The 15,586-nt window shown below is 46.9% G+C and overlaps 1 protein-coding gene across 1 annotated transcript; it reads right to left on the bottom strand.

The window, feature by feature from the left end:
• Positions 1 to 4,591: 4,591 nt before the first annotated feature.
• LOC126996451 (uncharacterized protein C16orf52 homolog A-like) lies at positions 4,592 to 14,250 on the bottom strand. The gene is made up of 5 exons (XM_050856909.1): positions 13,125 to 14,250; positions 11,571 to 11,626; positions 10,039 to 10,201; positions 8,647 to 8,741; positions 4,592 to 7,186 (listed from the first exon to the last, which is right to left on the bottom strand). Exons 1-5 carry the CDS (start codon positions 13,225 to 13,227, stop codon positions 7,094 to 7,096), a joined length of 510 nt encoding a protein of 169 aa, XP_050712866.1. The 5' UTR covers positions 13,228 to 14,250; the 3' UTR covers positions 4,592 to 7,093.
• Positions 14,251 to 15,586: the final 1,336 nt, after the last annotated feature.

The following is a 15,586-nucleotide window of genomic DNA, read 5'->3' as shown; positions in this document are numbered from 1 at the left end:
GAGTGGGGATAAGTGAACAGTGAAGCGCGCCGAGTGTCATGGCGTCCCCCAGTGATCGCCGTGAGGGTGAGGAGACGGGCAAGGCCGAGGCTGACGTGGGTGAGGTGAAGCCGGGCCAGATGGACTTGTTCGCTGCCATGTTGGCCAGTCTGAGGCAGGAATTGGATCAGAGAACAGAGAGGGCAGAACAGAGGGCACGCGAGCAGGCAGAGAGGGCAGAAAAGAGGGCAGACGAGAGGGCACGCGAGCAGGCTGAGAGGGCAGAAGAGAGGGCACGCGAGCAGGCTCAGAGGGCAGAAGAGAGGGCAGACGAGCAGGCACGCCATCTTGCCGAGGTCCTCCAGAGCTGTTTCTCGTCGCTGAAGGTGGAAACCCAGCAGTACACCGACCACGGCTGCGACAGCGCGAGGAGTGAACGGCTGGAGGAGGTGCGGACCCAGGAAGGCGAGGTCCGAGGCCTGAGGGAGGCGGAGACGCAGCTGCGAGAGGTGGCACCGTCGCACGCGGAGGAAGAAGGCTCAGTTCTGGCAAGAAGCGCCGGGGCGGCGGTCCTGCAGGGGCCTATCTGGGGCTCCTGGCAAGGACTCCTGGAGCCTGGTAGCGTCGTGGCGGAACCAGTAGCTGCCGCAGGAGGTCGGGGAGCCCCCGCCTCGTTGCCTCCCTCACCCCCTCCCTCTCCTCCATGCCAGCCGGCTCGCAGGTCACGTAGTCCGCTCTCTCTCCCATGGCAGCAGCGAGAGGTGGCAACGTGGTGCGGGGAGGAACAAGAAGTGTCACGTGTGCTGGCGGCGGGTGCACGGGTGGCGGACTGGCGGGGCTCCGCGTGGGGCCCCTGGCAAGGGCCCCTGAAGCCTGGTGGCGTCGTGGCGGAGCCGGTGGAGGCTGCAGGAGGCTGGGGAGCCGTCGGAGTCGCTCCCTTGGGTCCAGCTGGTGCTGGAGTCGGACCCATTAACCCTGCCTTGTTGCCTCTCTCACCGCCTCCCTCTCCGCCATGCCGGCCGGCTTGCAGCCCACGTGGTCCGCCCGCTCCTCTCTGCGGCCCCTCGGCCTCACCGTGCTCAGGGAGGCTTAAGCCAGCGGGGCACGACGGGAAGTTGGCATGGGAGGCCCAGTTCAAGATGCCAGCTGCTGCCCAGGGCTGGGGCGAGGATGAGAAGGCGCTGCAGCTGACAACAGCGCTACGGGGCTCAGTGGACGAGCCAGGCCGCTTGGTGGGGAGCGCCGAGAGGACCTTGGGGCGGCCTGACATGCTGGCCGCTACGCGACTCCAGGACGCGCCACAGAGGCTGTGTGGCGTCACGGGGCACTGCGTGCAGTCTGAGGGCCCAGTGGAGGCTCGGATCGGCGTAGGCAGCGCTGTGGAGCGCCGGCCGATGGACGTCGCCGATCGAGACGAGCCGTGCGTGCTGGGCCTCGACTACCTGACGCAGGGCGAGGCCTGTGCCGACCTTGGACGGGAGCTGGAGAGGCTGCGCGGACAGGCGCCTTTGCTCCCGAAGGTCGGCTGTGCAGAGGTAGTCGCGGCGGAGCGACTGCACCTTGCCCCGGGGACGGAGGCCAGGAAGGTCCTGTGTTGCGGGTCGGACGCGATGCCAGCGGAAGACGCGGTGGAGTCCACGGAGGGCCTGCAGCTGCCTGATGGTGTGGCAGCCGGACGGAGTCTCGAAGGAGCGGGGGAGGAGTCAGTCACGGTGCTGGTGGCTAACTCCTCCGACGAGGCTCGGAAAGTACCCGCTGGTGCCAAGCTGGGCACCTGTGAGGAGGTGGAGCAACTAGAGGAGGCGTTGGGGAGCGCGGAGTCGGCCGCTGTGAGGCCGCTGCCCGACTTCCTGGAGGATTCGGCGCACCGGAGCGCCGCTCACCTGACGGAGGCGCAGACGAAGGCGCGCCACACCCTGGCTCGGTGCGCGGACGTGTTTAGCAGGGGTGACTTGGATCTGGGCTGCACGGGGTTGGTGAAGCACAACATCAACACGGGAAATAGTGTGCCCACCAGGAGCCCGCCCCGACGTGTCGTGCCGGTCAGGCGGGAGGAACCACAGCGCGCCGTCAACGGGCTGGCGGCGCAGGGGGTGATGGAGCGGACAGACAGTCCGTGGCCCTCAGCAGTCGTCCGGGATATGAAGAAGGACGGCACGCAGCGCTTCTGTGAGGACTGCCGGGCGCTGAGGGACGAGACTGGCGAGGACTCCCACCCCCTGCCGTGGACCGACGACGCGCTGACGAGGGCCTTGGAGTTCGGGGCATTGACGATGACCAGCGGCCTAGCGGCGGCCGCCCCGCCCTGCCATGACTTCCGGGGCCGGATGGCGAAGGTGAAGATGAAGGCAGCGTCGATGAACGCGAGCCCGGAGGGTCTCCGTGGCTCGTGCGGGGGCTGTGGCAAGAGGGGGCATAGGTGCAGTCGGTGCCTGGGGGAGCGAAGGACGCGTTCCCTCGACCGGCTGAGCCCCGTAGCTCTCCAGCCGCGCTGTAAGGACTGTGGCCAGTCAGGCCACCGCTTGAGCACCTGTCCCAGGTCCAGGGACGCGGCACGGGCGGGAAGCGCGGACGGGCTGGAGAAGGGAGCCGACCTCCAGCCGTCTCCCGCCCTCGGGCCCCGCCTTGAGTAAGCTGCCGCCGCCCGACCAGCGTGTTGCCAGTGGGAGGCTTAGCGGTTGTAGCCACGACGCGTGACAGTGTACACCGGGGGCTGAGGAGTGCTCGGCGCGGCCTGACCCGGGGTAGTGTGTGCTGCTGGAAGGGCCAGTGGAGGCTCGTATCGGCGTAGGCAGCGCTGTGGAGCGCCGGCCGATGGACGTCGCCGATCGAGACGAGCCGTGCTTGCTGGGCTTCGACTACCTGACGCAGGCCAGTAAGGCTCGTGGTGGCCTCGGACGGGAGCTGGAGAGGGTGACCGGAATGGTGCCCTTTGCTTCCAGGAGGTTTTCGAGCATGGCTGCGTGGGGAGGTAGTCACGGCTGAGCGAGGGCACCTTGCCCCGAGGGTGGAGGCCAGGAGCCGGTGTCGACTGTCCCGAGCGTCACCTGGAGCGGATGGCGTGGAAGAGCCCACTGAGGACTGGCGGCTGGTCGACGGCGTGGCTGACAGGCGGAGCCCCTTGGGGGCGCGAGAAGAGACTGTGGAGGACGTGGTGGAGGACAGACTGATTTATGTGTATTGCATGTATTTTTCTGTGTTCAGTGTTCGGCCGGGAGCTCAGGCTACCGGTGGATTTGGCCACGGGGCTGCCTCCCGACGTGAGCTTGCCCACCGTCACCTCTGGCTTAGCAGCGGCACTGCAGGAAAGCCTGGCTGAGGTGCACCGACGCGTACGGGGCAAGCTCAAGGTGGCAGGCCAGGCCATGAAGGAGACATACGACCGGCGCAAGAAGGACGTGAGCCCCAGCAGCGGCGAAGGGGACGTGTCAGAGGTCGACCAAGGGGCGAACGAGAACATGGGCGGTGCGGGCGAAGCGGCAGATGTCAGTGACGACCCTGAGCAAGGACTTGGGGCCGATGACGCCGCTCTGGGTGCCACCGCCTGCCTGCCGCCGCCCGCATCCCAGCGGCGCCCTCGGCGAGAGAGGCGTCGGCCGGGATGGTTAAGAGACTTTAGTGATGTCCCAGGGGACTGATTAGTTTGATTAATTTCATGTTTTGTTTGTTGAATGTTGGGGCAGCCGGGTCGACTGCCTTCTGAAGGGGGGGATAGTGTTACGAATGTGCTGTACGTGAATGATTGTATGTGTAATGTGAGGAAATTGTAGCATGATGCAATGTTAGCTCAGCATGGTGCAACTCTACTTGTTGGGACAAGAGAGACAGAGGGGGCCCGGGGCCGCCGGGCCGCCGGGCAGGAAGTGCTGAGTCGAGCAGTGGGGGAGCAAGGGTGGCTGAGGAGTTGTAGGGGAGAAGACGCGTGCCTGGGCTTGAGAGAGTGTTGAGCTGCTCCGCTCGCGAGCTGTGTGCATCCGGTGTGCGTGTCTGCCGTGCCCCTGTACTGTGCCTGATTAACTAACTGTTCTGTGCCTTGAAAGTTGCTGTACTCTGTACTGTGTGAGGAACCTGTCATTAAACTAGAACTTAGTGTTGAACGTGTATCCTTTGTGCCCTGCCCCGTTCCTGCTCCCCTCGGTGTTCTGTGTGGGCCGCTGTGAGTGACTGGTGCCCGTGTGGTTGTTCTGGTGGGGATCACGCTACCTGCCTGCCCGTGTATGGTGTGTGGTAGGGGGGGGTGGCGTAACATTATGTATCATCTATCTGGGGGAGGTTAAATCATGGCACAAATTTTGCCCATCGCTGCTATATGGTAAAGCCACAAATTTGGTCCGTCGCTGCTACCGGGTTAAATGAAGGTATTTTCACCTTAAATTCAATGATGAGGTTCTGGTCCCTTTAATCCCCCTGTCTGTCCATCATAGCGGGGGAGGTGAGGTGACCTGACTGCACAGATAAGGGTTTGTCCACCCATCCCACCCCACTCTCCCATGTTTACCAGTTTGTCTTTGTATAAAATGAAATCTGTACTGACTCCTCACTTCCTCTCCTTTTTCTTACCATTGAAGACCAATGGTGGCAGTGTTCATTGTAACTCTGGTAAATAAAAATCTTTCATCTGTAGGTTTTATTCGCAGAGAGGGTGATGTATGCATACATGAAGCAGCATAAAAAATCAGCTATACATACTATAAACTGTGCTGTATTTATGTAAATCTTACAAATACATAGTCATTTAAATCTCACTTCACTGGTAGATAGTCACCACAAAGTGTCTGCAATTTTCTTTTTCAGTGTGGTAACTAAGCATAGTATATCATGCAAAATATATACTATGAATGCAGTTTTCTACAAAAATCAGGTAATAATAAAATCATTACTACAAAGTCTGAAACAGATGGTGTTGGCACGGTGGTAGGGCTGCTGAGACGGCAAGGACTCATTTACACCTGGCAAGGAGAGAGGCAAGTCAAATGTGCAAGTAACTTGCTACAAGTTAGTACTTTCCATGTGTAGACACATACTTGCCGAGAATACCTGGCTAGTCATGTAAGAGGCAAGCTGCAGGGCAAGGCAAATGAATAGCCAGCAGTTCTATTTTGAGGTAATTCCCCCCTGCCCATCACTGGCAAGCTAACTGCCACTTACTTGGCTTGTGTGAACACATCCTTGGTCATATCTCTCTCAAGCTCAGTTGCAGGACAGCCATTGTGAAGAAAAACACACTTTTTAGTTATTCCTAATTGTTGTGTTAAATACTTTCAAAAATACCTGCAAGGTGGTTGAGGGGTATACATGTAAGGGCCAAACACAGCACAGACTAGGAGGCTACTTCCTCAAATCACTTGCTATGTGCATACAGCACTTGCCAAAATTACTTACCTTGCATAAATGAGAGCTGGCTACTTGCACATTTGACTTGCCTCTCTACTTGCCCATGTAAGTAAGGCCTATCACCACACCAACACATTGTCTGTTTGTTGAAGGTTATCAGTTGAACAGATGCTTGTAGTTACTCATTTTTATTTTCGGTTTCATATTTTCAGTACTTTATTTTCATAGAAAAAAGCATTCATTAGTAAATAATTGGCATGGTATTAATGCTCAAAAATCCTAAGTTGAAAAATTAAATTGCAGAGACTTTGTGGTGAGTACCCAACAGTAAAATGAGATTTTAATGACTACATATTTATAAGAAGCATGCATTGCAGTACAGTTCAGAGAATGTACGGCTGATGAATGATGCTATTTATATTTTATGCTGCTTTCAATTAACGGAGATGCTTTAATTGGTATAAAATTGCTCAGTGTTATATTTGCAGGTCTAGAGGCTTTTTTTGAGGGGGGCATGTCAGACATTTACAGAAATTTGCTATTTGTAGGTGTCCATGTCCCCTAACCCCTGCGAAGAAGAGGTGACAGGTGTATTGGAATACTCATGGTTGAGCTAAATTATTATCTGTAGTATAGTTACAGCATGCAGTAGTTTCCACAAACAATGGGAGAGTGCAATTGAACTGAAGGCAAGGTTCAGTTGTTCAGTTATAGAGCGGGGATGCCCTTTGCAAGGGTTGCAGTGCTATTGTATTGGTGCGGTGTCGGCAGCCGAAAGTAAACAGCACTGCTGTGCTGGCATTTGAAATTTTACCAGTCAGATTATTGTAATTTTAATAATTTTTTTTGGATTGGTCTTTTTATTGGCTGGCCAGATATATTCCATCCACAAGAGTAAGGTGAAAAAAATGTGTAACATTAAAAGCTATGACACCACATCATTTGTTGCAATGATTTTGAGGAGTGGAATAAAAATTTTCATACCCTGAGTGGTTTCCTTATCATGACTAGAAGAAATTACCCATTGAAAGGAAAATATTCAGCTTGTGCATTACATCCATGCTGTTACTGCTCTTTTCCTTTGTGGGCATACATTAAGCTGTGTGTGGTCTCTGTGCTCATCTCCGCCACACTAGCTTTTGACCCTGTAGTGGCACAGGGCCGGTGTGCCGTCCGGTTTTCCAGAGACAGCAATATTTTTTATGTTTTCCAAGTTCCCCAGGTACCTATTTATCAACCAACCCAAATGGATTGAGTGGACAAACAGCGAATAGCCTGGGTGCCTATTGCCCAAACTGGGATTGAATACAGGCCCACAGACATACAGGCATGCTAACCACTATGCCATGGAGGCCATGGTGCCTAATGATGAATTAGTGCTCCTGAACCAATAAATGGATACAGCAGCATAATTAGAAATTTGAATATTAAGTATGACAGCAATGTACACTGATGGTAAACATGTAGCATCTCAATCAGGTAAGGGATGAGCAGACAACAAAAACAGTGAGACAATACAAGTTACTTTTAGTGCATCATTATGCTGTCGCACTAAGAGAAAGTTGTCATGTGTATGCACAATTATATATATTATTTTCTATTCTATACAGTCGTTTAATAGTTTGAAAAAATCATGAAATGTACCATTCCTTCCAAGCAAATTTAGTCACTCACCACACACCTACTCTCTCCCTGCTAAAACCATACCTATTCCAAGATTTGGGGTGAGTTGCTGAAGACAGGAACTCATAACAGGATCTGAAGAAGAAACTTCTTTCTTCTAGAAGTGTGGGAGGCAGACCTTTCCTGCAAACAGCTCGGAGACTACAGTCATCCAGAGCGCCAGCACAAAGAAAATGTACGAGTAGCCAACCTGTTGGAAAATATGTAATTTTAATAAATTATAACTGAAAGAAAATGCAGCAATGGCACATATAACACAAAGAAGAGGAAGCAACAAGCATGCCTGGTTTCCTCCCCTGCTCATCCACCACCACCTCTACTCCCTACTTCCATCCTTGCCATATACAGTCAAGCCTCGGTTTACAAGTTTAATTTGTTCCGGAATTTTGCTCGTACACCAGAACACTCGTAAACCAAAACGAATTTTCACACTGAAATTAATGTAAATCCCATTAAATGGGTCCCATATCAATTTTTTTTTATGTAAAAATAAATTTACATATTTTTTTATAGAATTAAAGAAATTTTACTGACAAATAGCAATGATGCGTAATATGAAACTCAAATCAATTTGTTACGGTTGTTATGGAGACTCCCACAAGCACTTACTACGCTCAGGGCGTAGGCTTCGCACCGCTGTTCAACAGCCACAGTTCCTTTATTCTAGAAGCACTAGAACCACGTTCGATCACCAACGTGAAGCTAACCCAACATATCGTCCGAGATGGAGGGTGAATGTGAGTCAGTCACGTCCAGGATGGCATACAAGCTACCGAGGCTCGCCCCCAGTTCCTGTTGCAAGCATAGTATCTGCCATTCTTGTTTTCTTCTTTGTAGCACCATCCCTTTTAACCATCTTTCTGGGGGACATTGTTAAAGCACAAAGAACTCTTACTGTAGTACTGAAAACACACTATAGTGCTGAAAACGTGACACAAGCACACGAATGATATTTCTACAAGTTTACAACAAGTGATGATAATGTAGAATAGGACAAAGGAATAGAGACTGCTTCCCTCTTCAGCCCTCATTGGCCTTGAGCAAGAGGAACAAGGCTGCTCATTGATGATTTTATTTTTTAATAGTATAGGCACACAGAATAGTTAATTGTCAAATACAATGATAGTTTAGATATGTGTGCACCAGATATAAGGCTTTAAAACTTGTTCATCCAAAACTAACTTTTCGAACACATCTGGCACACCTCATACTTTGCTTTGTTTGCAACTTTACAAGCACTGCCGCCCTCACCACCACCACCACCTTGCTCTTGTCCCCACCCCCCCCCTTCTTCTGCTACCTGATAAATCTCATTAAAATAGCACCTTTAGTTTGTGCCAATTCCATTTAATCATTGTTAGCCCTTCATATGATGGTCAAAATAAAAACATGTTCCTGTAGGTGGGTTGTACATTCATGTCTAGCCTCAAAGGAATACTAGCCTTTGGTATGTATTTTTTTTTTTTTTTACAGCAAAGGAGACAGCTCAAGGGCACAAAAAAGTAAACATTAATAAAAAAAAAAGCCCGCTACTCGCTGCTCCTACCAAATGAGCAAGCCACTCAAGCCTATAATTACAAAAATAAAAGCAGAAAATTCCTACATGAAAACTTATTGATGTAAGTCAACTATAATATGCCACTAACAAACCTGGAAGCTGTTGGGGAGCTGGTATGGTTCACCCCCAATTTCTTCAACATAAAATCCCATGGGAAAGACCACAGCAGCAAGACAAAACAGCACCACTGAAAGGAAAAAAATATTTATTTTATAACTACAATCATGACAATTAATCTAGAAAATGCAGGTCAGCAGCATCAGTGACTATTTCTAGCACCATGCCATGCAAAGATGATGCCACTATAAAGCATTTTGTCTGTACCACTAATGGGATGGGGCCAACCAGCAGGCCCCTTCAATAAAACCCTACCAGTGCTCTATGTATAAGCATATATAAACATCAAACATTATCCTCTGACTTTACTCACCATAATTGCTTTATTTTTTACCTTATTGAGTTTTAAACAAGTTGTACAATCACTCTTTGATCTTATTAGGTTAACAAAATTTGCCTGCTTTGTGTAGAGGATGAGCTATATTAACCCTTTAACATACCAATGACAGGTTTGCCTGTCATCCACGTCTGTGGCTCATACTTATGGAAGTCAGGTTAACTCATCATTTAAAAAAGAAATTTGACAAAAAAAATCCTATATGCAAGTCCACCATGAGTTTGGTGACAGACACATGTTGTTGGGGGGTCCCTGCAGACCAGAGTGACTGGGGATGGATACATGGAGCTTGGTTATTAACCCCTAAGGGACGGGTGACATTTTTTTCCGGTTGCCAGGTTAAGGGCGAGTGACGGGTTTTTCTGGTCTGCCTTTTTCCATCATAATTTTGAAGTTTGCGTGGAGATTTATGGGTCAGCATGATTCCTAGGCTGCCATACAGCTCTTGACCCTTGACTCCTTATGAGCCTCCCATTGCTCCCAAAAGAGCTCTCAATGTGAGCACAATTGGGAGAGAGCTGAAAGTGACTTTTCAAGTTTCGAAAGTGGTGTCAGTGGTGAAGAGTGACATCAACAGCATTGAACTTCAACCCCATATCTTATCAGTAGCAAGGTCCTTATCTGGCAGAGCTAGGGATCCAGCATAAGTGAATGGACTATAGTCCACTGAAGGGCAAAGGCCTTTCCCAATGTTTTCTGCCTATCTCAGTCTCATGTTTGTGTACTTCATCTTGCTATGGCTAATTTTCTAATTCATCTCTCCACCTGATCGTCTTTCTCCTCTGACTACAATCTGTGGGTTGCCACTCTGCTACTTTGGTTGCCCATCTGTTATCCATCATTTCTAGTTCTTACTTTCATACCTTTGCACTTCACAAGATCTTTTGTTTCCTTTGTTAGTTTACACCCAGTATTTAATGATGCCTTTACCCTACATCTAGTGCTGCTTCCTTTATGCCTCAAACTAAATAACAAAAAGGTAAATTAGGTATGTTAGTCACCTCTATATATGGATAAAATATGGACTTACTAGCAGTAAACCCCACCCAGCGGGCATAAGTCATGATGCTGGTGCTGAGGCGGCAGTGGGAGAGTGCCAGCAGTATTATGGTCGCAGTGACACACAGACATCCAAGCAGCACACAGCCCAATGTCACCAGCCAGGCTCCTCCTAGTGAAGTAGCATAGCATACCTGTAAAAAATATAGGATTTAATAATTTGCATAGGTAATGATTAAAAAGAGAACACAAGAATTAGAAACCTTGATAGTTACAGCTTCAGGATTTCTATGGAGTGGGTATAAGATGTATTAAGGTACAAATATAATTTTCACTGTTGTAAGCCTTTTCTCTATGCCATGCAACACATTAACTGTTCCTCAGCTACAAAATCTGAACATATCCTTATATCAAGGCTTGTGTAAAACCTTAAGCTATATACAGTACTGAGGTGCAGTTTTTTAGGTAAGAGAACAATATCATCATGGCCTCTTAGATTCTGAGCTGGCTTTAAACAAATCTCGAGTTTTGTGGGATAGTTTCAGTCACTCAGTGTTAATTGGTACATAGACAAGAATTTTGCCGTCATCATTCCTGAGGATTACTCACTCAACCACCGACTAGCTAAATGTCATATAGTCAACCAATTTGTCATTAAAATTTAGGCTTGCATAAGGAATATCTTGTGATTTATTTGCCTTCATTATTGCACACCTCACTATCATGAAAAGGCAAAAGCATTTTATTTTTTTTAGGTGGGTTTCACATCGTTGAAATACATAAAAAAATGACAAATAATACTCTGAAAAAACATTTTGAACCAATTGAGCTCAAAACTTGATACATAACTGCATTCATATATGTTTATTATTACAATTTCAACTATTTCCATTTTTTAATTTTTTTATTAGCAAAAGGATATCTGGGCAAGTTTTGGGACAAGCAAAGAATGAGTTCACCATTTACCCTCAGGATCAAAACCTCAACTTTTGCAGATTCATGTTTCACACACTTTTTAGCAGTGCCAAGTGGGAGCAAAATTTGGTGCACTGGTTTCTCAGTTTTTTTCTTGACTGATTTGCCTCACCATTGCCAGGAGTAGCTCATTATTATGTGGCAATAATGATTCTTTCTAAATAGAATACAGTTAATATCCATTTTAAATTGATATTGTGTCCCTTATTCAGTCATTTTAAACCAATTATACTGAAATGATTCTTGCTAAATGGACATTCTACTGTATACTAGATTTTTATGACAGGAAAACTTACTTAAATCCAACTGCAGTTAATATTTTTCTGACCATAGCTATCAACTTTAGCTATTTATATACCAACATCTTTTTCGTTTAGAAACCATTGCTAACACACAAAATTCAGTTGTTAGTCTATATTGTTGCAATGTTTCTTGCATCCAAAACTTGAAATTGGTTAATTACATTGCTTAAAATCTTGATGTTATCATTAAATAAATTATGTAATCAATAAAATTATTTTTTAATAAAATTATAAGTCATCAACGAGTTATTAATAGCCTGTTTACCACAACAGTGACTTAGCATACCTGGGACCTGTTGTACAGAGTCTCACATGTCCAGAGGAGTCCTAGCCGAGTATCTCCTGGAAAACAATAAGGCAATATGAGATTTTATAAAAAAAAAGGTCACACCTATCGTTTTCTAAAAGGAAATAATGAATGAATGATTACTCAAAATTGAACAACTAAAACAATTTCATTATGCAGATGAAAATAATATATACAAAAGGAATTTTTTTAAATATATACAGGGTGCAATCAAAACAAACTGGATTTAAGCCGAAGGATTGTTGTTTTGACGCTGAGGGAAATCCACCACCAATCGCAAATGTCCTCATCATGCTTAAAGAACGAGACTTTCAGGGAGAGATCCATGCATGGCTGAATTGCTGTGAGTGGTATACTGTTACACAAGGAGATTACTTTGAAGGGGATGGAGACCAAATTCAAATAAAGTAGATTCTGTATTTTTTAGGTGTAGTCCAAGAACATTTGAATTGCAACTCATAGTTTACCTATATCTTCAAAGTAATAAATGTCCACTCTAGTGCCACAATTTTTATTTGGACATATAATACCTGAAAGAGAAGGGCTTCCAACAACAAAGTACAGGGCAGGTACCTAATCAGTGATACCAAAGTTTGAAGTCTTTTCCTAATGGATTATCCAGACTGTATTGCCTACCTTCTGTGTTTAACTCTTGTCCATGAAAAAAATGAGTGCAAAGTAAACTGGAGATGCAAATCCACACTTTTACAGAAATTCTGCTGAATCACCTGTAATTATTGCTTGCCTTAGCAGAGCAATAATGAAATCAGTCTACCTGTGAATTTGAATTTTTGTTTGTTTGTCTGTTATCATAACTAAAAAGTGAATAATCATACCTACAGTAAAAGCCTTTTAAATCTGCATTATTCAAGTTCAAAGTAAAGGTAAACTGGTACAGCAAAAGTTGTCAATTAGGAGAGGTTCTTTTAATTTTGAGCAACTGCCGAGTAGAAGTCCGAGAAAATTATATACTTTTAGGTAAGCTGGCATTTTGCCATCTATTGGTGATCCAAACTCGGCATGGTGGCATGTAAACTATGAAAAAAGACGGAAAACTTGGTCTTTAGTTCATAACTGGAGAGCATTGGAGTACTGAAGAGCAAAAGGCCCTTATCAGCTGTACTGATTTTTCCCTGTCCACTAAGGACAGGATTCCAGAGTGTGCGCCACTGAGCACACAACTTTTTGTCGTGAATGACTAGCCACAACCTGAAGCTGTCTCCCTACCCTTAATTGGCTCTGGGTGGTCTGCCTGGCAGGACACAGGTTAAGTTAGTTTTAGATTCTATTCATGTGCACCTTCATATTATGGTAACAGGTCATATATTTTCTCCCTTTAACCCTAATATGAAAGCGTATGTATAGGGTATTTTGAGGTGGTGAAGCTAAACTACATGATTACCCCAAAATGTACCAAATTTTCAGCAGGTGGGAAAAACATGAGATTAATGATATATACATATATGACATTTTAATTTACTCCTTGATGAGCAGCCTCTTCAAATTCATCCCCACTACTGGCAAGGGACTCACCTCCTATGTCTGACACTATCCAGTCCGGCATCGCAAGGCTTACAACGGCGAAGATGTCTGCCGCCAGGAACAAAGCTCCCGAGATTATTGTTAGTTTATCCATTTTTTTTTACCCTCTTGGCAAATCACAAATTTGTCATAAAAAGACCCAAACTGTCTCTTGTTCCTCACATGTCTCGGTGATCACGAGAGCCTTACTTGGTACTTCACCCACACAGTGATAAAACTGGCATTCAATGAGCTGTGACAGATGGCACGAGAGATCTTATTAAGGCCTCAGACACTTTGAATTACTTTCAGGTTATCTCCTTGGTCTTCCTTAATTACTAGGCTTCATCTATGAGTTAGTTTCCATGTGGCTTGTTTTCAGAGGGCTTTTTTTTAGCGGGCTTTTTCTTAGCAGGCTCTTTTTTAGCGGGCTTTTCTTTACTGGGCTTTTCTTAGGGGACTTTTTTTAGTGGGCTTTTTCTTAGCGGGTTTTCTTTAGGTGGCTTTTTTTTACATCTTTTTGTTGCCCTGGAGTTACTCTGTGCCGTAAAAAAAAAAATATATTACTTCTTCAGTGTTTCAGGGGGCTGGGCAGGCCATGTAAGCACGGCCTTTGAGCCCCCAAGGTACAGGCTGCTCAGGACTGTTTGTAATATAATGCTGTGCCTCTGGGGTGGGCGCTGGGTTTGAAATATGGTGCTGTGCCTCTGGGGTGGGCGCTGGGTTTGAAATATGGTGCTGTGCCTCTGGGGTGGGCGCTGGGTTTGAAATATGGTGCTATGCCTCTGGGGTGGGCGCTGGGTTTGTAATATAATGCTATGCCTCTCGGGTGGGGTGGGCCTTTTGCAGTCTCCCTATGTTCTTCTTATGCAGGATGCCGTTCAGTGCTTGGCTGGAGTGCTTGGGAAGTCACTCTTATGCAGTACGTCCCAGCCTCCCCGTGCTCCTCCTTCCTTCTCTTCTTTTGACCTGTATCGCTTCGTAGGTCCTCCTCTGGGTCCTCTCCTCTGTTTATTGATACACTCTGCTCTTCTTCTTCTTCTTCTTGGGTGTTTTATGGGGTTAGTTAGGTCACTCTGCTCCTCACTGCCTCGCCATGGTCCACTATCGCCCCGCCCCCACACATGTCAACACGGGCCAGACTATCGTACTCGGAGCCTCTTATTTACCGGTTTCTGAGCCATAGCAATTGCCAAAGAGCACCAATAATTAACCATTTAAACGATAACCATATATAAATGCAGTTATTTGGGTGATGAAAGCAGTTTTGGGGTCGGAAATCGGCAACCAGAGAGGCAGAGTACGACAATCTGGCACCGTTGGCTGTAGGAGACGCAATAGACGGATGGATCAGCGTGAGCGGCAGTGAAAGTAGCGTGAAAAAGTGTAATACTGGAAAATAGCAAAAAAAAAGGCATGGAAAAGCAAAGTCAGGGAAAGAAAACAACAGACAAACACCTAAGTTCAGGGTGAAGTGTATAAGAGCGCACTGTGAAGTAACTTAGTGCATGGTGTGAAGTATAAGTGTGAAGGACCTATTTAATACAAGGGTGAAGTGTCTAAGAGCGCACTGTGAAGTAACTTAGTGCATGGTGTGAAGTATAAGTGTGAAGGACCTAATTAATACAAGGGTGAAGTGTCTAAGAGCGCACTGTGAAGTAACTAAGTGCATGGTGTGAAGTATAAGTGTGAAGGAGGACCTAATTAATACAAGGGTGAAGTGTCTAAGAGCGCACTGTGAAGTAACTAAGTGGTGTGATATATAAAAGTGTGGAGGACCTAATTAATACAAAGCGTTACAGGTAAAAATAAGAAGGCAACACCGAGGATTCAAAACTCCTTGGGCAATTAATGCGGATCACATGAATATGAAACGTTATTTTAGCCCAATTTTCCCTTATTGTGAACTGGTGATTTGGGGTAAACAGATGTCTTCTTACGATCATTGATAGGGCTACCCCACTGTACCCAGTGAAGACGTTTTGTTATGTATATGGTACAACACTGCACGCCAACGTAGATGTCTTTTAACACCAATCAATAAATCAATCAATATGGGCATACGTCAGGGGGCACATCACTTTCCCCACCCCATGACGCCGGGAGTTCCTCCGGGCACGTGTAGGCCCCTTTGCCATACATGGACCCCCTAAGGCAGGTTCTTGGGGGTATCCAAAAATGCACCCCCCTCCCCCCCCAAAAAAAAAGTCCACAGAAATCAGCTGTTTGTTCATACCCGTCCTGTTTTTCCTTTTGACAAGGAATTAAAAGTTAAAGGTTGTGAGTATAGTAGGCTAATATCCGAGAGGGGCATCAGCTTGACTCGGAGTTGAACTCTGGGGTATCGGGGCTGAAACACTTTAAGAACCACTGCTCTACAGTGACTGGTTCACAACTATGCCTATATAATACCCAGTCCATGCAAGCGTTGAAAAGAGATTGGGCGACACAGCCCTGTCTCATACTTACGGTCA

The sequence above is a fragment of the Eriocheir sinensis genome, chromosome 10 (genome assembly GCF_024679095.1).
Source record: "Eriocheir sinensis breed Jianghai 21 chromosome 10, ASM2467909v1, whole genome shotgun sequence".
NCBI lineage: Eukaryota > Metazoa > Arthropoda > Malacostraca > Decapoda > Varunidae > Eriocheir > Eriocheir sinensis.
Note: the sequence above shows the minus strand (reverse complement) of the source record. Positions and strands in the feature narration are given on the sequence as shown.

What these genes read in the sequence shown, in the direction of transcription:
- LOC126996451 (XM_050856909.1), bottom strand. Translation starts at nt 13,227, where the DNA reads ATGGATAAACTAACAATAATCTCGGGAGCTTTGTTCCTGGCGGCAGAC. An exon ending in GATAGTGTCAGACATAGGAG is followed by an intron (nt 11,627 to 13,124) that starts GTGAGTCCCTTG and finishes ATTGTTTTCCAG; the next exon opens with GAGATACTCGGCTAGGACTC. An exon ending in CTGGGTGGGGTTTACTGCTA is followed by an intron (nt 8,742 to 10,038) that starts GTAAGTCCATAT and finishes TTTTCCTTTCAG; the next exon opens with TGGTGCTGTTTTGTCTTGCT.